The 24,915-nt window shown below is 32.9% G+C and overlaps 1 protein-coding gene and 1 long non-coding RNA gene across 6 annotated transcripts in view; both read left to right on the top strand.

The window, feature by feature from the left end:
* The first annotated feature begins 34 nt into the window (after nucleotides 1-34).
* On the top strand, nucleotides 35-13,240 carry gopc (golgi-associated PDZ and coiled-coil motif containing). Of its 5 annotated transcripts, none has more exons than XM_077510494.1 (9): nucleotides 35-578; nucleotides 2,820-2,984; nucleotides 3,258-3,281; nucleotides 4,699-4,874; nucleotides 8,807-8,972; nucleotides 9,062-9,157; nucleotides 10,333-10,497; nucleotides 10,570-10,735; nucleotides 12,030-13,240. In XM_077510494.1, the coding sequence occupies exons 1-9, from the start codon at nucleotides 318-320 to the stop codon at nucleotides 12,143-12,145; spliced, it is 1,335 nt and encodes a 444-aa protein (XP_077366620.1). In that variant the 5' UTR covers nucleotides 35-317; the 3' UTR covers nucleotides 12,146-13,240. The 5 variants fall into 5 exon arrangements, with proteins under 5 accessions (XP_077366620.1, XP_077366619.1, XP_077366618.1 ...); XM_077510493.1 differs by having other exon boundaries at nucleotides 38-578; nucleotides 4,702-4,874; nucleotides 12,027-13,240; XM_077510492.1 differs by having other exon boundaries at nucleotides 38-578; nucleotides 12,027-13,240.
* An 818-nt stretch (nucleotides 13,241-14,058) lies between these two features.
* The window catches only part of LOC144010437 (uncharacterized), an 87,757-nt gene continuing 76,900 nt past the window's right edge, over nucleotides 14,059-24,915 (top strand). The window contains exons 1-2 of the long non-coding RNA XR_013281219.1: nucleotides 14,059-14,248; nucleotides 14,634-14,723. This is a non-coding gene — a long non-coding RNA (uncharacterized LOC144010437). The remainder of the gene's footprint in view (nucleotides 14,249-14,633; nucleotides 14,724-24,915) is intronic.

Here is a 24,915-nt window from a genome sequence, read left to right as displayed (position 1 = left end):
ATATTGAGATCCGTACGTGATTTATCGACGATCCATTGCTTTGCCCTGGAATCAGTGAGTCGGCCCAGACCCAAGTAGTCGCTTTGCATAAACAATCTGACGATGAGGGACTTCCTGGTCAGCAGTGACTTTAATCAGGGAAAAAAAGATCATATTAGATTTCCCTATCTTTGATTGGTGCGCCATTACGTCAATCAGATTTTAGTATTATTTAATGCTACAAAGAACGCGGTTACGTCAAGATTTGCCGCCGTTCAAAGCAAGCTTACGTTCGGTGGCTAGTGACCTAGCATCAACGTTTGCTGTGTTTTTCAGCGATGTCCGCTTCTGCTGGCTGTTCTCCCGCAGGCCACAACTCGGCCCTCGGCACCGGCATGTCAATGTTTCGCTGGCTCGAAGTGCTCGAGAAGGAGTTCGACAAAGCCTTCGTGGACGTGGACCTGCTGCTCGGGGAAATCGATCCCGACCAAGTGGACATCACGTACGAGGGTCGGCAGAAGATGACCAGCCTGAGCTCCTGTTTTGCTCAGTTGTGCCACAAATCGCAGACTGTTTTCCAACTCAACCACAAACTGGAGGTTAGTAGCTTTTTTAATTCATTTATTTTTTTTTAAACGAAAACGTCAGTTTGTGCAAGAAGTGGTCAAGTCAATCCGGTTTAGCTGGTTTACCTTTTAGCGGTTCTTACCCACCCCCCAAAAAAATACAATTCTAAACACGTTTTCTGGTTGTTTCGTGAAGGTATGTTGAGAAAGCCTGAAAAAAAAAAATCATGATTATGATACTAAGATTAAAACGCGAGTTATTTATATAATTTTGTAAATGGGGGGACAATTGAAACTAACAAGCACATGAAATGTCCCCACACATAAAATACTGTAAGCCCCACCTGCCCTTTTAATCAATGGTTATTTCTAGGGGTGTGAATTGCCGAGTACCTGACGATTCGATTCGTATCACGATTCACGGGTCGCGATTCGATACCGATTAATCCCGATACGAATTTATAAGTCGATTTTTTTTTTTCATTCAAATTTAGAAAATACGAATCAGTCAACTTGTAGAGTGTAAGATTTCTATGAAAATGTATTATTTATTTATCTGAAACTTCAGTCTTATACAGGTTGTAATCTGTTTCATGTTTGAATAGCATTAAAATCAAATATGAAGGCTTAATGTTCCGTTCATATAACATTCTTCCATGCTTAAGGTGTGAATCCTAACTCGAAGCAAGACGTTTTGTTGAATATTTTTCCATTAAAAATGGAAGTTTAAAAATCGATTCAGACGCCTATTGAATCGATTCGAGAATTGCGCAATGTAGTATCGCGATATATTGCCGAATCGTTATTTCATTTCTATGATTCATCATTAATTTGTTAACCCGTATTAGCATCTGTAGGTTCCAAGCTCGGAATAACGTCTTTCTTTCACCGATTACCAGCGATACCTGCTGCTTGGGAAAAAAAAAAAAAAATTTAGGGATGTGCAAATGTAATCTACGTTTCCGACGTCATTGGGAAAACACGTAGCTCAGCCTCCATTTCGTTTTGTTGGATTTCAATTTTCAATTTTATTTTGTGTTGTATTTTTTTTTTTTTCACCCAGGTTCACAAAATGTCGCCCTTTCCTCTTATTTTGAAAATATGATTTTGTTTAAAATGTAAAGATACTCGATCATCCCTAACTATGACTTTTGGAAAACATTTCATCTGTCATCTGCTTAATTGTTAACATTAACAGAAATTTTGACTAGCGATGCGCAGACTTTTTGCACTCCACTTTACGGCGTGATTTGTCATCAATAGTTCATACTTGACACAAGACTTAAAGGGATACTTCACTTATTTAGCCTGTTATAGCAATAAAAAGTTAATATTTTGTCTATAATTAATTTGATGCTTTAATTATTTTTCACGTAGAATTAGTACCTTTAAGAACACATTTTGCAACTCGCTGTCGACTGAAAATGACATCACAAGGGCTCAGGTAACCAATCACAGCTCACCTGTTCCCTAGGTTTGGTCATGTGACATTCACCAGCTGAGCTGTGATTGGTTACCTGAGCCCTTGTGATGTCATTTTCAGTCGACAGCATTTTGCAGAATGTGTTTTTAAATTGTACATGAAAAGTAATGAAAATATTAGAGCTGTCAAACGATTACATTTTTTCATCAGATTAATCACATCTTAAAATTTTGATTAATCACGATTAATCGCTAAATTAAAAAGGCTTTTTGTCGACATTTTTTGCCCGCCAAATTTAAAATGCACCTCATATGTGTTAATTTTTTTCGGCATTTAACGTTAATTACTTGCATAATTTAAAGTGGGGAAAAAATGACCCCAATAGTTTGACATCAACAAATATTCTGTCACACCCAAACATTTATTAAATGCTTCACTTTAATGCATTTTATGTTTATTGTTCAAACACAACCTTTGCTACCTTTAACGTCGCCATCCGCTGTCAAGCTAAAGGATCATCTGCAGTCAAAATTAATAGTGCGATTAATCTGCGTTAATACATGATTTCTGCAACCGTTCTATTCAGTTGAGAGGCTGCATCAAAGCCTTCTGTATGCTCTAGCATTAAAAAAACATCATAATAAAAAAACGTATAAATACGTCTTTGGGACACTTAGAACATTATCATTTTTTGTGATTAATTAATTAGTTGATGTTTTAACTTTGACAGCACTAGAAAATATCCAATTTATTCTAGGCAAAATATTAGCGTTTGACTGCCAAAAATGGCGAAATAAGTAAAGTATCCCTTTAAGGTCCTCGACGCTCCCTCACCTCCTCCGTCCTTCCAGGCCCAGCTGGTCGATCTTCGCTCGGAGCTATCCGACGCCAAGGCGGAGCGGGCGGTCGTGGAGCGGGAAGTCCATGACCAGTTACTGCAGCTTCACGCGCTCCAGCTCCAGCTCCATGCCAAGGAAGGACAAGCTCCGGACTCCGACTCCATCAAAGACAGACTCGTAAGTGGAAGGTTTCTTGACATCCATCATGAAGAGCATTTTTCATCTTGTGGCTGTCCGCTCGCTCGTTGATCGGCCTTCTCGCATCCCTTCCACTCGTCTGTCTTTTCTGCCTCTTCTGCATCAACATTATGGCCTCTGATCCTTTCTTCCCCTCTGAAAAGTGTCTGCCAATTGTATTAAAACGACTTCTCGCACTTGAATCGATCGTTTCTCTGATCTGTGACTTCTTTCTCTTCTTCTTCTTCTTCTTCTGCCTCTTTTCCACTAAAGCCTGCCCCGACAATGGAACAGATGGTAAGTTTGTATGCATGTCTTTTTGGTAGTAGAAGAAGTAGTCGCTCTTTTCTTAAATACTGTGTAATGGACGCAAGCGCAAATCCACAATGTTCACACATGTTGATTTCTCTGCTCATTTTAGTGATTTTATTGTTTTAGTACTAACAGTAGTAGTAGTAATATTGCTAGTCATTAAACTAATACAATCAGACTGCCTTTTCTATATATAGCCCTTGCAAAGCTGTATGAAACCCAACCAATGCATCTAAACTTAACACAAAACAAAAATGAAGTAGCGTCAATGCTAAACAGCAGCATTGGGAATTAATTACCACAATTGTGTTTTATATTGTTTATACACCAATAATATGGAGACGCTCTTCCACATGTTTTGTACGACGGCGTATTAGGGCCACGTAAAATATTTTTAGTTTTTTTAAGAGGACGGGGGCAACATGTCGAGATATTTCTCGTCATATTAAAAAGTGGCAAATTTGCCACTTTTTTTTCTCATCATATTAAAAAGTGGCAAATTTGCCACTTTTTTTCTCATCATATTAAAAAGTGGCAAATTTTCCGCTTTTTTTTTCTCGTCATATTTGCCCCCGCCCCCTTACAAAAAAAAAAATAAATCAATGTGACCACAATACGCCTTCGTATTTTTGGTCCACTTTTTTTAAATATATTTTATTTATTTATTTTTATTAAATTTTTATTTTTTTACTGTTTTTAATGAAAAACACTGTACCTTCTTATTTCCTAATCAAAATGTTAATTTACTTGAATTTCTAAACAGGAAAAACTGTTTTAGTAGTTCTATGCTGCTCAAATTAATTAGTTGCACTGAAAAAACACTGAAATCTTCTGTAAAATGTTTTACATATATACAATTAGGGATGTTCCATAGCGCCTTTTTTTTTATTTTTTATTTTTTTTTTTAAGACAGATAATTAAAAAAGACCTATATATATCCAAATTATAGCAAATTTCCTTAAAATTGCATGAAATTAATGTCAATTCTATTTTTTCAATTTGCTCAGAAAATCAGTTTTGTAGCACACACACACTATAAAATCAATCAATAAAAAAAAAAAAGATAAATAAAATGAAACAAATAATCCATCGACCAGAAAAAAGTCCCAATCAAAATATGTGGTCGCTCAACTTCTTTTGAAGGAATAGAGTGCAAAGAATTAATTTCAATGCTTCAAATAATTGAGTAATATCTGCCATGTTAAGATTGTGTGATGTTTAATTATATTTTGTTTTGAAATCCATGATTTGGATTTAGAAGGCTGCTCTGTATTTATTTCTGTATTTTATTTATATCCAATAGCGGCGGCGGCGGCGGCTGATGCCAGTATCGTGAAATATGGCCAGGTATCGGTACCATCCCGATTTCCGATATGTTGACATGGGATTGTGTGCGTTGCAGCAGCAGGAGCTGGAGGCCAGCAGGAAGGAGAAATTGGCGGAGGCGAGGCTGGAGGCCGACGCGAGACTTTTTAGGAAAGAAAATGAGGCTCTCCGTCGACACATGGCGGTGCTGCAGGCGGAGGTGTACGGCGCTCGACTGGCTGCCAAATACTTGGACAAGGAGCTCGCTGGCAGGTAATGAATTCGACGTGGCGGTTGCATACTTGGAAAGCGACAGATAGCAAGAAGGTCGACAACAGGCAGGGGAGTCCAAACTTTTTCATTTGAGGGCCACATAACAGAAAATCAGAAAGACACAAGGGCCACATAAAGTTATGAAGAGAAATTGTGTTTAGTCTGAAAAATTGTGTAAATAATTTATTTGTGCTTTTGCATATTTAGAAAAATGCAACAGTATATAAACCAATTTATTTGTAATATGGCAGTAGAGTTATTATAGTTTTGGAATTTTTCCATTTTAGTTAGTTTTTATTAGTTTAGTTCTTTAAAAAAAATGCTTAGTTTTAGTTTAGTTTGTTAGTTTCAGTAATATTCTTATTTTTATTTTATTTTTTTAAAATGTTAATTACTTGTGCACAATATTTAAAAAACACCATGGGAGCGACATCATCTTTTGGTGCTTTTTTATTGGCTGCTGCTAGATGACGTCACTTCTGTGTGACATACTTTCAAACGTCATTATTAGACTTAGACTTAATTTTATTGATCCCTCTGGGAAATTTTCATGTCCAGCAGCAATGAGAACAGATAATAAAATAAAAAATAATTCACTCTATCACTAAATAAGGTTATTACACCAGAGATTGAATTAATAATAATAATAATAATAATAATAATAAAATAAAAATAAAAATTCAATCAATCAATAAACAAGGTAATTACACCAAAGATTGAATTAATAATAATAATACCCAAATAAAAAATAAAAATTCAATCAAGCAATAATTAAAGTTTTATATATTTTATTTATATTAATATTAATCTACTAAAAATCACATTTAAAATCATCCCCTAAAGTTTATGCATTAAATTAATTACAAAAAAAACGCCTTACTATACATGGTCGTTAAAAAAAAAAAAAAAAATGCCTTACTATACATGGTCGTTTAAAAAAAAAAAAATGCCTTACTATACATGGTCGTTTAAAAAAAAAAAAAAAAAAAATGCCTTACTATACATGGTCGTTTAAAAAAAAAAAAAAAAAAAAGCCTTACTATACATGGTCGTTAAAAAAAAAAAAAAAAAATGCCTTACTATACATGGTCGTTTAAAAAAAAAAGCCTTACTATACATGGTCGTTAAAAAAAAAAAAAAAATGCCTTACTATACATGGTCGTTTAAAAAAAAAAAAAAAAATGCCTTACTATACATGGTCGTTTAAAAAAAAAAAAAAAAAAAAGCCTTACTATACATGGTCGTTAAAAAAAAAAAATGCCTTACTATACATGGTCATTTAAAAAAAAAAAAAAATGCCTTACTATACATGGTTGTTTAAAAAAAAAAAAAAAAAAACCCTTACTATACATGGTCGTTTAAAAAAAAAAAATGCCTTACTATACATGGTCATTTAAAAAAAAAAAAAAAATGCCTTACTATACATGGTCGTTTAAAAAAAAAAAAAAAAAAAAGCCTTACTATACATGGTCGTTTAAAAAAAAAAAAAAAAAAAGCCTTACTATACATGGTCGTTTAAAAAAAAGAAAAGAAAAAAGCCTTACTATACATGGTCGTTTAAAAAAAAAAAAATGCCTTACTATACATGGTCGTTTAAAAAAAAAAAAAAATGCCTTACTATACATGGTCGTTAAAAAAAAAGAAGCCTTACTATACATGGTCGTTAAAAAAAAAAAAAAAAAGCCTTACTATACATGGTCGTTAAAAAAAAAAAAAAAAAAAGCCTTACTATACATGGTCGTTTAAAAAAAAAAAATGCCTTACTATACATGGTCATTTAAAAAAAAAAAAAAAAAATGCCTTACTATACATGGTCGTTTAAAAAAAAAAAAAAAAAAAGCCTTACTATACATGGTCGTTTAAAAAAAAAAAAAAAAAAAAGCCTTACTATACATGGTCGTTTAAAAAAAAGAAAAGAAAAAAGCCTTACTATACATGGTCGTTTAAAAAAAAAAAAAATGCCTTACTATACATGGTCGTTTAAAAAAAAAAAAAAAGCCTTACTATACATGGTCGTTAAAAAAAAAAAAAAAAAAGCCTTACTATACATGGTCGTTTAAAAAAAAAAAAAAAAAAAAAAGCCTTACTATACATGGTCGTTTAAAAAAAAAAAAAATGCCTTACTATACATGGTCGTTTAAAAAAAAAAAAAAAAAAAAGCCTTACTATACATGGTCGTTAAAAAAAAATAAAAAAAAATGCCTTACTATACATGGTCGTTAAAAAAAAAAAAAAAAGCCTTACTATACATGGTCGTTAAAAAAAAAAAAAAAAAAAGCCTTACTATACATGGTCGTTTAAAAAAAAAAAAAAAAAAAAAAGCCTTACTATACATGGTCGTTTAAAAAAAAAAAAATGCCTTACTATACATGGTCGTTTAAAAAAAAAAAAAAAAAAAAGCCTTACTATACATGGTCGTTAAAAAAAAAAAAAAAATGCCTTACTATACATGGTCGTTTAAAAAAAAAAAAATGCCTTACTATACATGGTCGTTTAAAAAAAAAAAAAAAAAAAATGCCTTACTATACATGGTCGTTAAAAAAAAAAAAAAAAAAAAAAAGCCTTACTATACATGGTCGTTAAAAAAAAAAAAAAAAAATGCCTTACTATACATGGTCGTTTAAAAAAAAAAGCCTTACTATACATGGTCGTTAAAAAAAAAAAAAAAATGCCTTACTATACATGGTCGTTTAAAAAAAAAAAAAAAAAATGCCTTACTATACATGGTCGTTTAAAAAAAAAAAAAAAAAAAAGCCTTACTATACATGGTCGTTAAAAAAAAAAAATGCCTTACTATACATGGTCATTTAAAAAAAAAAAAAAATGCCTTACTATACATGGTTGTTTAAAAAAAAAAAAAAAAAAACCCTTACTATACATGGTCGTTTAAAAAAAAAAAATGCCTTACTATACATGGTCATTTAAAAAAAAAAAAAAAAATGCCTTACTATACATGGTCGTTTAAAAAAAAAAAAAAAAAAAGCCTTACTATACATGGTCGTTAAAAAAAAAAAAAAAAAAAAAAGCCTTACTATACATGGTCGTTTAAAAAAAAGAAAAGAAAAAAGCCTTACTATACATGGTCGTTTAAAAAAAAAAATGCCTTACTATACATGGTCGTTTAAAAAAAAAAAAAATGCCTTACTATACATGGTCGTTAAAAAAAAAGAAGCCTTACTATACATGGTCGTTAAAAAAAAAAAAAAAAGCCTTACTATACATGGTCGTTAAAAAAAAAAAAAAAAAAAGCCTTACTATACATGGTCGTTTAAAAAAAAAAATGCCTTACTATACATGGTCATTTAAAAAAAAAAAAAAAAATGCCTTACTATACATGGTCGTTAAAAAAAAAAAAAAAAAAAAGCCTTACTATACATGGTCGTTTAAAAAAAACAAAAAAAAAAAACCTTACTATACATGGTCGTTTAAAAAAAAGAAAAGAAAAAAGCCTTACTATACATGGTCGTTTAAAAAAAAAAAAAATGCCTTACTATACATGGTCGTTTAAAAAAAAAAAAAATGCCTTACTATACATGGTCGTTAAAAAAAAAAAAGCCTTACTATACATGGTCGTTAAAAAAAAAAAAAAAAGCCTTACTATACATGGTCGTTAAAAAAAAAAAAAAAAAAAAGCCTTACTATACATGGTCGTTTAAAAAAAAAAAAAAAAAAAAAAAAGCCTTACTATACATGGTCGTTTAAAAAAAAAAAAATGCCTTACTATACATGGTCGTTTAAAAAAAAAAAAAAAAAAAAGCCTTACTATACATGGTCGTTAAAAAAAAATAAAAAAAAATGCCTTACTATACATGGTCGTTTAAAAAATGAAAAAAATGCCTTATTCTACGACAGCAGACCGCAAATGGCCCCCGGGCCGTAGTTTGGACACCACTGGTGTCCATGAAGAAAATAATTGTCTGCTTTCATCCTAGGGTGCAACAAATTCAGTTACTGGGCCGTGACATGAAAGGGCCGGCACACGACAAACTGTGGAACCAGCTGGAGGCCGAGATCCACCTTCACCGCCACAAAACCGTCATCCGAGCATGCAAGGGGCGCAATGATCCCAAGAAACCGCTTCCCTCGCCTGTCGGCCACGTGCGTGGCAAAATACAAACCTTCTCATCTGACACGCTCACTTCCCAGTCGTGTTTCTGGAGCTCATTTCGTTGTCGTCGTCGTTGTAGGATCCAGACATGCTGAAGAAAAGTCAGGGAGTGGGTCCTATCAGGAAGGTGTCGCTCGTCAAAGAGGACCATGAGGGTCTGGGCATCTCCATCACGGTGAGGAAGAACATTTGACCTGTATTATTTGGGTTTTACGTCATTTTAATTTTGCCTTCTGCCACCTCTTGGCCAGGCCTCCCGAAAAAAGACGTTTTTAACTCATTCACTCCCAGCCATTTTCACTCCCGGCTGTTTTACTGGATTTTGACTGATTTTGCAAGGCCCACAGAATATTGTGTTCTATTGCTATAAACGTTTGGAACCTATCAAAAGAGAGATTAAAGTCTCTTCTTCTAGCATAAAACAAAACAAAACAAAAACGTATAAATACGTCTTTGGGACACTTAAAACATTAAAAAAAACAACGTATTTACACGTCATTGGGAGCAAATGAGTTAATACTCATTGCAAAGTTGTGTTTTATTGCTATAAAAGCATGGAACCTATCAAAAGAAAGATTAAAGTCTCTTCTCTCATCAGGAAAAAAAGTAATGTTTCTATCTGTTTCCGTTTTGCAGCAATTAGCATTAGAAGAGAGCTAAGTTTCATCAGTTTTCACAAATCTATTTCAAATTGTAAGTAATTCAGCTTTTTTTCTACATGGCCCTGGTTGATCTCCTTTGCTCTGCTGCCACCCGCTGGCCGTTTGTGTCATAACTACCATTTCTGCAACCGTTCTTTGCAGTTGAGAGGCTGCATCAAAGCCTTCTTATGCTCTAGCATTAAAAAAAATAATTTAAAAAAAAACGTATAAATACGTCTTTGGGACACTTAGAACATTAAAAAAACGTATTTACACATTATTGGGAGAAAATGAGTTAAAATGGGGTGTTCCACATTGATTTTTATTATTATTATTATTATTTTTTTTTCCTTTTTGATTTTCTTACTGTGGTTTGTAACAACACAGAATGAATCATCAGCAAAGCATCGACTCAATCATGAAACCTATGCTATGCAGTATTCAAATAATTAGCATTTAAATAATGGTCGAAAATTGGGGGATTGTGTACATGTCAACTAAGCAGCGTTTACTGTTGTTGTTGTGAAGTGTGCGCGGCAGCTGACAACTTGCTAACGAGAGAAAATGGATTGCTGGTTGACGAAATTCACAACATTGATGTTGCCGTTCCGGTCATCTTTTTTTTTTTTTCCCCAGCCTACAAAATAGATGCCGAGGAAACACTGCAATACTAATGAGCAGCTTGTGTATGTGACATGTCTGTGGTCAGGGAGGAAAGGAGCACGGCGTCCCCATCCTCATCTCCGAGATCCACCCGAGCCAGCCCGCCGACCGGTGCGGAGGCCTCCACGTCGGAGACGCCATCTTGGCTGTCAACAGCATCAATCTGCGCGACGCCAAACACAAGGAGGCGGTCACCATCCTCTCCCAACAGGTGCTTCCAACACGCACGCCCCCCGTTTTGTGTCTCCAAAAAGCACTTGAGCGCGTTCGCTGTTCGCACCAGTCAGGGCAGATCGAGTTTGAAGTCGTGTACGTGGCTCCGGAGGTGGACAGCGACGACGAGAACGCGGAGTACGAAGACGACAACGGACATCGCTACAGACTCTACCTGGATGAGCTGGAGGAGAACGGCACGGCGCCACCTAACAGCAACTCGGCATCATTACAGGGTATGTGAAAGATTTCTTTGTTTGTGGGGTCAGACAAAACAAAACATTTTAGGACAAATCAACGACAAACAATCTGTCTGGAGCTGCAAAACATTTGAACATTGTGATGATGGAAACTGTGTTAGTGTTAGTCGAATCGACTTAGGACTCAAAAAGAGCGAATTATACCTTTCCTCTTATATTTTTTTTTTTTGATTGTTTTTTAATGTTTTGTTTTTCATACATTTTTAGACATTTCTGACAAATTACTGACATTTTTGATTTTATGGATATATGGTAATTTGATGTCTCTCTTTTGCCTTTTTGGACATTTTATGGCTATTTTTATGCATTTTTAGCTATCTTTTTATTTTTTTATTTTTTGTTTTGTTTTGTGGACACTTTATGGTAATTTTCGGGATTTCTTTTTTTTTTTTTGGACGTTTCATAGTTTGTTTGTTTTTTACATTTTATTAGTTGCCTTTTTTTTTTTTTTTTATAAATTTTCTTATATTTTAACTTTTTGGGCAATTTTATGGACATTCTATGGTAATTTTCAGGATTTCTTCTCTTATTTTGAACATTTTCTTTTCTGCATTTTAATCAATTGTTTGACTTTGCTATTCCATCAACATTTTATGGTGATTTTCTGCCTTGCTTTTGTTTTTATGGTTACGGTTATGGTACTATTTGAACATTTTCTTCTCTGCCTTTTTTTGTTTTTGTTTTGTTTTGTTGTATTTTAATGGCCATTTTATGGTAATTTTCCACTTTTCCTCTTCCTTTTGGGACATTTTCTGATCACTTTTTGGACATTCTCAACTAATTTTTAAAACATTTTCATCTACCTTTCATCTCTCTTTCTGACAAAAAATTTGGACTCACATTTTTTTGAATATTTAATTAATGTAATATTTATTTATCAAATAAGTCAATATATATTATTAATATATTAACTATTTATTTATTAGTATAATTAATGACATGATAACTTAATTACTTTTTAAAAATCTAAATCACTGATTTTATTTTATATAAATAAAAATACATGTGTAAAAATATAGATATTAACTCATTCACTGCCATTGACGGATATACACGTCAATGGGAACGGAATTGACTTAACTCATTCACTGCCATTGACGGATATACACGTCAATGGCAGTGAATGAGTTAATTTCTACAAACTGTTTGAAATTTTTTAAAGTTTAACGAAACTTACCTTGTTGGTGATAGGAGGAAGGATAATGGCGTGCATCTGGTCGCGTTCATAAGCTACAAAAGATTGTAATTCCGTTGTTGCACCTTCCAGCAGGTCTGGAGAAAATGTCGCTGAACAACGGGACAGAAAACGGAGACACGGGAATCTCCAGTGAGGCCCCATCAGAGGAAACTCCCTCCAAGCCCCCCGACACTCACGGCTCCTCCTAAGACCGCTGAGCCGCCGCACCAAACAAAGTTTTACCGTGCAAATCCTTTTTCGAGTACTGAAACAAGTCTGTCAGTTTTGTTCTTTTCCGTAGATTTTTCCAAGTGTTGGGATTTGGTTTTGGAGTGGGCTCGCGGTGCACTTAACTGGATTGCAGTCGACCCAATTTTCCAGCATGTAAACTTGGCTAATGGTGTTTTAAGCTAACCCTTGAGCTTTGCGCACGTGCAAAAAAAAAAAAAAAAAACGCAGAGTGAAGGTGACGCAACCGTCCAAAAAGAATTCTGTGGATTCAGGAGTGGTTAAGACGACGAAACAAATGTGAATGAAATGTGTGTCGTGCACACATTTGTTTTGAAGGCTTCCATTGTTGCTATCCACATCAAGCTAACACAAAAAAAGCCCTTTCATGACAGAACCACCAACTATTTTCAGTCCCTCCATGTTACAACTTCCAATGCTTTCCTTTGCAGTGCCATCGTTAAATCCTATTTAAATGGCAGTGACTCTGGTTTAACTATTACACTACGTACATTCTGACTGCCTCTTGAACTTTGGTGATGTAATGATAACAATAATGCGACGTACAGTGGAATTAAAAGTACACTTTTAAGGGACCATTAAATAAATCTCACTAGATTTATTTAACTCATTCACTGCCATTGACGTGTATATCCGTCAATGGCAGTGAATGAGTTGAGTCAATTCCGTTCCCATTGACGTGTATATCCGTCAATGGCAGTGAATGAGTTAATGGTCCCTCTGATGATGTGGAAATGTGATTGGGTTTGAGGTTTGTTTAGAGACGTTTTATCTCCACTGTATGTACAAAATAATTGTTTTCTTCATGTCATAAGAGAGTTGGAATCACCGTCACCAACAGTGAGAGCATCGAATGGTGTGAGTTTCCCCCTTGTGGAGATCTTAGTAAACCAAACCTTGCCGACCTTAACATATTCACGTGATGTGTTGTTTTGCTTTTGTTAATCAGGTTCCTCTTGTTTGTACTGAAGCTTTTCACTCTTACGCCTCTTTATTGGTCAATGTATTCCGAGCCGTTTATTCAGCCTTTCAATAAAGTTCGCTTCTTACCTTGATCTGTTTTGACAAGTTTACATTTTTTTTTAAATGACTTCAAGTGCATAATTGGAAAAGTACCAGCATTGCAACATTGCAGTCTGGTGGCATTTACTGGCGTTAGTAATAATTCCAGGCCTTTGGAAAAATAGTTTTGTCATTAAGATGACTAAAATGAGAAGTCATTTTGGAAAACATTACATGGTCATTTAAAAAAAAAAAAAAAAAAAAAAGCCTTACTATACATTGTCGTAAAAACCCCCCCAAAAAAACGCCTTACTATACATGGTCGGGGTTTTTTTTTTTTTTTTTAAGTGCCTAACTATACATGGTCGTTCACAAAAAAAATAAAATGCCTTACTATACATGGTCATTTATAAAAAAACAAAACAAAACAAAAAAAAACAAAAAAACGCCTTACTATACATGGTCGTTTTTTTTTTGTTTGTTTGTTTTTTGTTTTTTTGTTTTGTTTTTTAAGTGCCTGACTATACATGGTCGTTTAAAAAAAAAAAAAAAAAAAAAACCTTACTATACATGGTCGTTTTTTTTGTTTTTTTAAATTGCCCGACTATACATGGTCGTTTATAAAAAAATTAAAAAAAAAGCCTTACTATACATGGTCGTTTTTTTTTTTTGTTTGTTTGTTTTTTTAAAGTGCCTGACTATACATGGTCGTTCTAAAAAAAAAAAAAAACGCCTTACTATACATGTCTTTTTTTTTTTCTTTCTTTCTTTTTAAAATGAACAATTTTTGGGGGCTGGTTTTGGTCGTCCATAATTTGGGATTCGCTTTCATTTTGGTGTCGTCTCAAGCAACCATTTTTGTCACGCCAAAGCAGTCGTCATGGCAGGTTGCCACCGGGTGGCGCTCGAGTGCAAAGCGCGGTCCAACAGGCAGAAGGAGAAGGTCGGCTTTGCAATGTGATTGCTTGCAGGAGCTCGTTTGGAATTGGAAGCAGGTGCACGGAGGATCGGTCGAGCGCAGTGCAGCAAGCTGGAGGACCGCGTGGCGTTTTCTTTTCCAGGTGAGCGCGCGACCTCGTCTTTTTCCCACCCAAAAAAGTTTTGTTTGTTGCAAGATTTTCACGCCAGGAAAATCGTTTGAGCACACGGTCATAAATGATTGCATGTATGTAGAAATGATTGTCGTTTTGTTTGTTTCTTTCTAATGCTCGCTTGCACTTTTGTGTTTGTCTTTTATTTTGTGTAATTGACACGCCTGTTAGATTAGTCATTCATTGAACGGCTTTTTGTCTGTCAGAGGTTTATCTGAAAGACGTGTATGCATGGAAATTAGAGTAATTCCACTTTGAAATGTATTGACTTTTTTTTTTTTTTTTTTTTTTTTTAATTGGACAAATAACCCTCTAACCTGTTTTATTTTGTATTTATTTTTTCTCCATGTTTCAGTCACTCCAGCACAGCTGAAGCAAATCCGGATTGTCATCATCAGGATTCTGGAGCAGCTGGCTGCTGAGCTGAGGTGATCATTTGATTCAGGTGTGTTGGTGGAGAAGAAAAAAAAAAAAAAAAAAGACAAAAACGTAATTTCGTCATACCTACAAAGGACCAAAACTGCCAAAAGTAAAACTAAATGAATGCAAGTGGAAATTAAATACAGGTGTTAAAAAAAATAAATAAAAATAATACAGATGGGAATAAAAAATAGATATCTCTCCCTAAATAAATACCCCCCCCCCCCCACCCCCCCCCCCAAAAAAAAACACCTTATACATGGTCGTTTTGTAAAAAACAAAAAAAACTAAATAAAATAAAATAAATGCCTTACTATAAATGGTAGTAAAAAAAAAAAACGCCTTACTATACATGGTGGTTTTTTGGGGGGTTTTCAAACGCCTTCTTAAACATGGTCGTTTTTTGTTTTGTTTTTTTAAACGCCTTACTATACATGGTCTTTTTTTTTTTTTTTTAAATAAATGCCTTAGGTCGTTTTTTTGTTTTTTTTTCTTCCCTCAAACGCCTTATACATGGTCGCTTTTTTTTTTTAAACGCTTTATTAAACATGGTCGTTTTTTTGTTTTTTTAAAATAAACCCCATGGTCTTTTTTTTTTTTTTTTTTTTTTTTTAAACGCCTTCCCCTTTTTTAAACTTTTTTTTTTTTTTTTACAAAATAAGAAACGCCTTACTATATGGTCGTTTTTTTAGGGGAAAAAAAACACCTTACTATACATGGTCGTTTTTTAATCAAATAAAAAAACGCCTTACTATACATGGTCGTTTTTTTTAACAAAATAAAAACGCCTTATTATACATGGTCGTTTTTTTAACAAAATAAAAAACGCCTTATTATACATGGTGGGTTTTTTTAACAAAATAAAAACGCGTTACTATACATGGTCGTTTTTTGAGGGGAAAAAAAACGCCTTACTATACATGGTCATTTTTTTAACAAAATAAAAAACGCCTTATTATACATGGTGGGTTTTTTTAACAAAATAAAAACGCGTTACTATACATGGTCGTTTTTTTAGGGGAAAAAAAACGCCTTACTATACATGGTCGTTTTTTTAACTAAATAAAAACGCCTTACTATACATGGTCGTTTTTTTAACAAAATAAAAACGCCTTACTATACATGGTCGTTTTTTTTAGGGGAAAAAAAAACGCCTTACTATACATGGTCGTTTTTTGAGGGGAAAAAAAAACGCCTTACTATACATGGTCGTTTTTTTAACAAAATAAAAACGCCTTACTATACATGGTCGTTTTTTTAACAAAATAAAAACGCCTTACTATACATGGTCGTTTTTTGAGGGGAAAAAAAACGCCTTACTATACATGGTCATTTTTTTAACAAAATAAAAACGCCTTACTATACATGGTCGTTTTTTTAACTAAATAAAAACGCCTTACTATACATGGTCGTTTTTTTAACTAAATAAAAACGCCTTACTATACATGGTCGTTTTTTTAACAAAATAAAAACGCCTTACTATACATGGTCGTTTTTTTAGGGGAAAAAAACGCCTTACTATACATGGTCGTTTTTTTAGGGGGAAAAAAAACGCCTTACTATACATGGTCGTTTTTTTAGGGGGGGAAAAAAAAGCCTTACTATACATGGTCGTTTTTTTTAACAAAATAAAAACGCCTTACTATACATGGTCGTTTTTTTAACAAAATAAAAACGCCTTACTATACATGGTCGTTTTTTTAACAAAATAAAAACGCCTTCCTATACATGGTCGTTTTTTTAGGGGAAAAAAAAACGCCTTACTATACATGGTCATTTTTTTAACAAAATAAAAACACCTTACTATACATGGTCGTTTTTTTAACAAAATAAAAACGCCTTACTATACATGGTCGTTTTTTTAACAAAATAAAAACGCCTTACTATACATGGTAGTTTTTTTAGGGGAAAAAAAAAACGCCTTACTATACATGGTCGTTTTTTTAACAAAAATAAAAACGCCTTACTATACATGGTCGTTTTTTTAACAAAATAAAAACGCCTTACTATACATGGTCGTTTTTTTAACTAAATAAAAACGCCTTACTATACATGGTCGTTTTTTTAACAAAATAAAAACGCCTTACTATACATGGTCGTTTTTTTAACAAAATAAAAACGCCTTACTATACATGGTCGTTTTTTTAACAAAATAAAAACGCCTTACTATACATGGTCGTTTTTTTAACAAAATAAAAACGCCTTACTATACATGGTAGTTTTTTTAGGGGAAAAAAAAAACGCCTTACTATACATGGTCGTTTTTTTAGGGGAAAAAAAAGCCTTACTATACATGGTCGTTTTTTTAACAAAATAAAAACGCCTTACTATACATGGTCGTTTTTTTAGGGGAAAAAAAAGCCTTACTATACATGGTCGTTTTTTTAACAAAATAAAAAAGCCTTACTATACATGGTCGTTTTTTTAACAAAATAAAAACGCCTTACTATACATGGTCGTTTTTTTAGGGGAAAAAAAACGCCTTACTATACATGGTCGTTTTTTTAGGGGGAAAAAAAAGCCTTACTATACATGGTCGTTTTTTTAGGGGGGAAAAAAAGCCTTACTATACATGGTCGTTTTTTTAACAAAATAAAAACGCCTTACTATACATGGTCGTTTTTTTAACAAAATAACGCCTTACTATACATGGTCGTTTTTTTAGGGGGGGAAAAAACGCCTTACTATACATGGTCATTTTTTTAACAAAATAAAAACGCCTTACTATACATGGTCGTTTTTTTAACAAAATAAAAACGCCTTACTATACATGGTCATTTTTTTAACAAAATAAAAACGCCTTACTATACATGGTCGTTTTTTTAACAAAATAAAAACGCCTTACTATACATGGTCGTTTTTTTAACAAAATAAAAACGCCTTACTATACATGGTCGTTTTTTTAGGGGGAAAAAAAAGCCTTACTATACATGGTCGTTTTTTTAACAAAATAAAAACGCCTTACTATACATGGTCGTTTTTTTAGGGGAAAAAAAAGCCTTACTATATATACATGGTCGTTTTTTTAGGGGAAAAAAAACACCTTACTATACATGGTCGTTTTTTTAGGGGGAAAAAAAACGCCTTACTATACATGGTCGTTTTTTTAGGGGGGGAAAAATAAGCCTTACTATACATGGTCGTTTTTTTAACAAAATAAAAACGCCTTACTATACATGGTCGTTTTTTTTTAGGGGAAAAAAAACGCCTTACTATACATGGTCATTTTTTTAACAAAATAAAAACGCCTTACTATACATGGTCGTTTTTTTTAGGGGAAAAAAACGCCTTACTATACATGGTCATTTTTTTAGGGGAAAAAAAAACACCTTCCTATACATGTTCGTTTTTTTAGGGGAAAAAAACGCCTTACTATACATGGTCGTTTTTTTAGGGGAAAAAAATCGCCTTACTATACATGGTCGTTTTTTTAACAAAATAAAAACGCCTTACTATACATGGTCGTTTTTTTTTAGGGGAAAAAAAACGCCTTCCTATACATGTTCGTTTTTTTTAGGGGAAAAAAAACGCCTTACTATACATGGTCATTTTTTTTAGGGAAAAAAAACGCCTTACTATACATGGTCGTTTTTTTAGGGGGGGAAAAAAACGCCTTGCTATACATGGTCGTTTTTTTAACACAAAAAAACGCCTTACTATACGTGGTTGTTTTTTTAGGGGGAAAAAAACGCCTTACTATACATGGTCGTTTTTTTAGGGGAAAAAAAAACGCCTTACTATACATGGTCGTTTTTTGAGGGGGAAAAAAAACGCCTTACTATACATGGTCGTTTTTTTTAACAAAATAAAAACGCCTTTCTATACATGGTCGTTTTTTTAGGGGAAAAAAAACGCCTTACTATACATGGTCGTTTTTTTAGGGGGGGAAAAAACGCCTTACTATACATGGTCGTTTTTTTAGGGGAAAAAAAACCGCCTTACTATACTTGGTCGTTTTTTTAGGGGAAAAAAAACCGCCTTACTATACTTGGTCGTTTTTTTAGGGGAAAAAAAAACGCCTTACTATACATGGTCGTTTTTTTAACAAAATAAAAACGCCTTACTATACATGGTCATTTTTTTAACAAAATAAAAACGCCTTACTATACATGGTCGATTTTTGAACAAAATAAAAACGCCTTACTATACATGGTCATTTTTTTAACAAAATAAAAACGCCTTACTATACATGGTCGATTTTTGAACAAAATAAAAACGCCTTACTATACATGGTCGTTTTTTTAACTAAATAAAAACGCCTTACTATACATGGTCGTTTTTTTAGGGGGAAAAAAAAAGCCTTACTATACATGGTCGTTTTTTTTCACAAAATAAAAACGCCTTACTATACATGGTCGTTTTTTTAACAAAATAAAAACGCCTTACTATACATGGTCGTTTTTTTTTAGGGGAAAAAAAACGCCTTACTATACATGGTCATTTTTTTAACAAAATAAAAACGCCTTACTATACATGGTCGTTTTTTTTTAGGGGAAAAAAAACGCCTTACTATACATGGTCGTTTTTTTAGGGGAAAAAAAACGCCTTACAATACATGGTCGTTTTTTTAGGGGAAAAAAACGCCTTACTATACATGGTCATTTTTTTAGGGGAAAAAAAACGCCTTCCTATACATGGTCGTTTTTTTTTAACAAAAAAACGCCTTACTATACATGGTCGTTTTTTTAGGGGGAAAAAAAACGCCTTGCTATACATGGTCGTTTTTTTAACACAAAAAAAACGCCTTGCTATACATGGTCGTTTTTTTAACACAAAAAAACGCCTTACTATACATGGTCGTTTTTTTAGGGGAAAAAAAAACGCCTTACTATACATGGTCGTTTTTTGAGGGGAAAAAAAAACGCCTTACTATACATGGTCGTTTTTTTTAACAAAATAAAAACGCCTTACTATACATGGTCATTTTTTTAACAAAATAAAAACGCCTTACTATACATGGCCATTTTTTTAACAAAATAAAAACGCCTTACTATACATGGTCGTTTTTTTAACAAAATAAAAACGCCTTACTATACATGGTCGTTTTTTTAGGGGGAAAAAAAACGCCTTACTATACATGGTCATTTTTTTTAGGGGGAAATAAAACGCCTTACTATACATGGTTATTTTTTTAACAAAATAGAAACGCTTTACTATACATGGTCGTTTTTTTAGTGGAAAAAAAAACGCCTTACTATACATGGTCGTTTTTTTAGGGGGAAAAAAATGCCTTACTATACATGGTCGTTTTTTTAGGGGGAAAAAAACGGCTTACTATACATGGTCGTTTTTTTTTAACAAAATAAAAACGCCTTACTATACATGGTCGTTTTTTTAACAAAATAAAAACGCCTTACTATACATGGTCGTTTTTTTAACAAAATAAAAACGCCTTCCTATACATGGTCGTTTTTTTAGGGGAAAAAAAAACGCCTTACTATACATGGTCATTTTTTTAACAAAATAAAAACACCTTACTATACATGGTCGTTTTTTTAGGGGAAAAAAACGCCTTACTATACATGGTCGTTTTTTTAACAAAAATAAAAACGCCTTACTATACATGGTCGTTTTTTTAACAAAATAAAAACGCCTTACTATACATGGTCGTTTTTTTAACAAAATAAAAACGCCTTACTATACATGGTAGTTTTTTTAGGGGAAAAAAAAAACGCCTTACTATACATGGTCGTTTTTTTAGGGGAAAAAAACGCCTTACTATACATGGTCGTTTTTTTAACAAAAATAAAAACGCCTTACTATACATGGTCGTTTTTTTAACAAAATAAAAACGCCTTACTATACATGGTCGTTTTTTTAACAAAATAAAAACGCCTTACTATACATGGTCGTTTTTTTAACAAAATAAAAACGCCTTACTATACATGGTCGTTTTTTTAACAAAATAAAAACGCCTTACTATACATGGTCGTTTTTTTAACAAAATAAAAACGCCTTACTATACATGGTAGTTTTTTTAGGGGAAAAAAAAAACGCCTTACTATACATGGTCGTTTTTTTAGGGGAAAAAAAAAGCCTTACTATACATGGTCGTTTTTTTAACAAAATAAAAAAGCCTTACTATACATGGTCGTTTTTTTAACAAAATAAAAACGCCTTACTATACATGGTCGTTTTTTTAGGGGAAAAAAAAGCCTTACTATACATGGTCGTTTTTTTAACAAAATAAAAAAGCCTTACTATACATGGTCGTTTTTTTAACAAAATAAAAACGCCTTACTATACATGGTCGTTTTTTTAGGGGAAAAAAAAAGCCTTACTATACATGGTCGTTTTTTTAACAAAATAAAAAAGCCTTACTATACATGGTCGTTTTTTTAACAAAATAAAAACGCCTTACTATACATGGTCGTTTTTTTAGGGGGAAAAAAACGCCTTACTATACATGGTCGTTTTTTTAGGGGGAAAAAAAAGCCTTACTATACATGGTCGTTTTTTTAGGGGGGAAAAAAGCCTTACTATACATGGTCGTTTTTTTAACAAAATAAAAACGCCTTACTATACATGGTCGTTTTTTTAGGGGGAAAAAAACGCCTAACTATACATGGTCGTTTTTTTAGGGGAAAAAAAAACGCCTTACTATACATGGTCGTTTTTTTAACAAAATAAAAACGCCTTACTATACATGATCGTTTTTTTTAGGGGAAAAAAAACGGCTTACTATACATGGTCGTTTTTTTAGGGGGGAAAAAAACGCCTTACTATACATGGTCGTTTTTTTAGGGGAAAAAAACGCCTTACTATACATGGTCGTTTTTTTAGGGGAAAAAAAAACGCCTTTCTATACATGGTCGTTTTTTTAGCGGAAAAAAACGCCTTACTATACATGGTCGTTTTTTTAGGGGGAAAAAAACGCCTTACTATACATGGTCGTTTTTTTAACAAAAAAACGCCTTACTATACATGGTCGTTTTTTTTAGGGGAAAAAAACCGCCTTACTATACATGGTCGTTTTTTTAACAAAAAAACGCCTTACTATACATGGTCGTTTTTTTAGGGGAAAAAAACGCCTTACTATACATGGTCATTTTTTTAACAAAATAAAAACGCCTTACTATACGTGGTTGTTTTTTTAGGGGGGAAAAAAACGCCTTACTATACATGGTCGTTTTTTTAGGGGGAAAAAAACGCCTTGCTATACATGGTCGTTTTTTTAACACAAAAAAACGGCTTACTATACATGGTCGTTTTTTTAACAAAATAAAAACGCCTTACTATACATGGTCGTTTTTTTAGGGGGAAAAAAACGCCTTACTATACATGGTCGTTTTTTTAGGGGGAAAAAAAAGCCTTACTATATATGGTCGTTTTTTTAACAAAAAAAAAACGCCTTACTATACATGGTCGTTTTTTTAGGGGAAAAAAACGCCTTACTATACATGGTCGGTTTTTTTTAGGGGAAAAAAAACGCCTTACTATACATGGTCGTTTTTTTAGGGGAAAAAAACGCCTTACTACACATGGTAGTTTTTTTAGGGGGAAAAAAACGCCTTGGTCATTGTCATTTTTTTTAACAAAATAAAAACGCCTTACTATACATGGTCGTTTTTTTAATAAAATAAAAACGCCTTACTATACATGGTTGTTTTTTTAGGGGAAAAAAAAGCCTTACTATACATGGCCGTTTTTTTAACAAAATAAAAAAAAGCCTTACTATACATGGTCGTTTTTTTAACAAAATAAAAACGCCTTACTATACATGGTCGTTTTTTTAGGGGGAAAAAAACGCCTAACTATACATGGTCGTTTTTTTAGGGGAAAAAAAACGCCTTACTATACATGGTCGTTTTTTTAACAAAATAAAAACGCCTTCCTATACATGTTCGTTTTTTTTAGGGGAAAAAAAACGCCTTACTATACATGGTCATTTTTTTTAGGGAAAAAAAACGCCTTACTATACATGGTCGTTTTTTTAGGGGGGGAAAAAAACGCCTTGCTATACATGGTCGTTTTTTTAACACAAAAAAACGCCTTACTATACGTGGTTGTTTTTTTAGGGGGAAAAAAACGCCTTACTATACATGGTCGTTTTTTTAGGGGAAAAAAAAACGCCTTACTATACATGGTCGTTTTTTGAGGGGGAAAAAAAACGCCTTACTATACATGGTCGTTTTTTTTAACAAAATAAAAACGCCTTTCTATACATGGTCGTTTTTTTAGGGGAAAAAAAACGCCTTACTATACATGGTCGTTTTTTTAGGGGGGGAAAAAACGCCTTACTATACATGGTCGTTTTTTTAGGGGAAAAAAAACCGCCTTACTATACTTGGTCGTTTTTTTAGGGGGAAAAAAACGCCTTACTATACATGGTCGTTTTTTTAGGGGAAAAAAAAACGCCTTACTATACATGGTCGTTTTTTTAACAAAATAAAAACGCCTTACTATACATGGTCATTTTTTTAACAAAATAAAAACGCCTTACTATACATGGTCGATTTTTGAACAAAATAAAAACGCCTTACTATACATGGTCATTTTTTTAACAAAATAAAAACGCCTTACTATACATGGTCGATTTTTGAACAAAATAAAAACGCCTTACTATACATGGTCGTTTTTTTAACTAAATAAAAACGCCTTACTATACATGGTCGTTTTTTTAGGGGGAAAAAAAAAGCCTTACTATACATGGTCGTTTTTTTTCACAAAATAAAAACGCCTTACTATACATGGTCGTTTTTTTAACAAAATAAAAACGCCTTACTATACATGGTCGTTTTTTTTTAGGGGAAAAAAAACGCCTTACTATACATGGTCATTTTTTTAACAAAATAAAAACGCCTTACTATACATGGTCGTTTTTTTTTAGGGGAAAAAAAACGCCTTACTATACATGGTCGTTTTTTTAGGGGAAAAAAAACGCCTTACAATACATGGTCGTTTTTTTAGGGGAAAAAAACGCCTTACTATACATGGTCATTTTTTTAGGGGAAAAAAAACGCCTTCCTATACATGGTCGTTTTTTTTTAACAAAAAAACGCCTTACTATACATGGTCGTTTTTTTAGGGGGAAAAAAAACGCCTTGCTATACATGGTCGTTTTTTTAACACAAAAAAAACGCCTTGCTATACATGGTCGTTTTTTTAACACAAAAAAACGCCTTACTATACATGGTCGTTTTTTTAGGGGAAAAAAAAACGCCTTACTATACATGGTCGTTTTTTGAGGGGAAAAAAAAACGCCTTACTATACATGGTCGTTTTTTTTAACAAAATAAAAACGCCTTACTATACATGGTCATTTTTTTAACAAAATAAAAACGCCTTACTATACATGGCCATTTTTTTAACAAAATAAAAACGCCTTACTATACATGGTCGTTTTTTTAACAAAATAAAAACGCCTTACTATACATGGTCGTTTTTTTAGGGGGAAAAAAAACGCCTTACTATACATGGTCATTTTTTTTAGGGGGAAATAAAACGCCTTACTATACATGGTTATTTTTTTAACAAAATAGAAACGCTTTACTATACATGGTCGTTTTTTTAGTGGAAAAAAAAACGCCTTACTATACATGGTCGTTTTTTTAGGGGGAAAAAAATGCCTTACTATACATGGTCGTTTTTTTAGGGGGAAAAAAACGGCTTACTATACATGGTCGTTTTTTTTTAACAAAATAAAAACGCCTTACTATACATGGTCGTTTTTTTAACAAAATAAAAACGCCTTACTATACATGGTCGTTTTTTTAACAAAATAAAAACGCCTTCCTATACATGGTCGTTTTTTTAGGGGAAAAAAAAACGCCTTACTATACATGGTCATTTTTTTAACAAAATAAAAACACCTTACTATACATGGTCGTTTTTTTAGGGGAAAAAAACGCCTTACTATACATGGTCGTTTTTTTAACAAAAATAAAAACGCCTTACTATACATGGTCGTTTTTTTAACAAAATAAAAACGCCTTACTATACATGGTCGTTTTTTTAACAAAATAAAAACGCCTTACTATACATGGTAGTTTTTTTAGGGGAAAAAAAAAACGCCTTACTATACATGGTCGTTTTTTTAGGGGAAAAAAACGCCTTACTATACATGGTCGTTTTTTTAACAAAAATAAAAACGCCTTACTATACATGGTCGTTTTTTTAACAAAATAAAAACGCCTTACTATACATGGTCGTTTTTTTAACAAAATAAAAACGCCTTACTATACATGGTCGTTTTTTTAACAAAATAAAAACGCCTT

The sequence above is a fragment of the Festucalex cinctus genome, chromosome 21 (genome assembly GCF_051991245.1).
Source record: "Festucalex cinctus isolate MCC-2025b chromosome 21, RoL_Fcin_1.0, whole genome shotgun sequence".
NCBI lineage: Eukaryota > Metazoa > Chordata > Actinopteri > Syngnathiformes > Syngnathidae > Festucalex > Festucalex cinctus.
This window is presented reverse-complemented; position numbering and strand designations above follow the sequence as displayed.

What these genes read in the sequence shown, in the direction of transcription:
- gopc (XM_077510492.1), top strand. Translation starts at nt 318, where the DNA reads ATGTCCGCTTCTGCTGGCTGTTCTCCCGCAGGCCACAACTCGGCCCTC. An exon ending in GACAAGGAGCTCGCTGGCAG is followed by an intron (nt 4,875 to 8,806) that starts GTAATGAATTCG and finishes CTTTCATCCTAG; the next exon opens with GGTGCAACAAATTCAGTTAC. An exon ending in TCACCATCCTCTCCCAACAG is followed by an intron (nt 10,498 to 10,569) that starts GTGCTTCCAACA and finishes TGTTCGCACCAG; the next exon opens with TCAGGGCAGATCGAGTTTGA.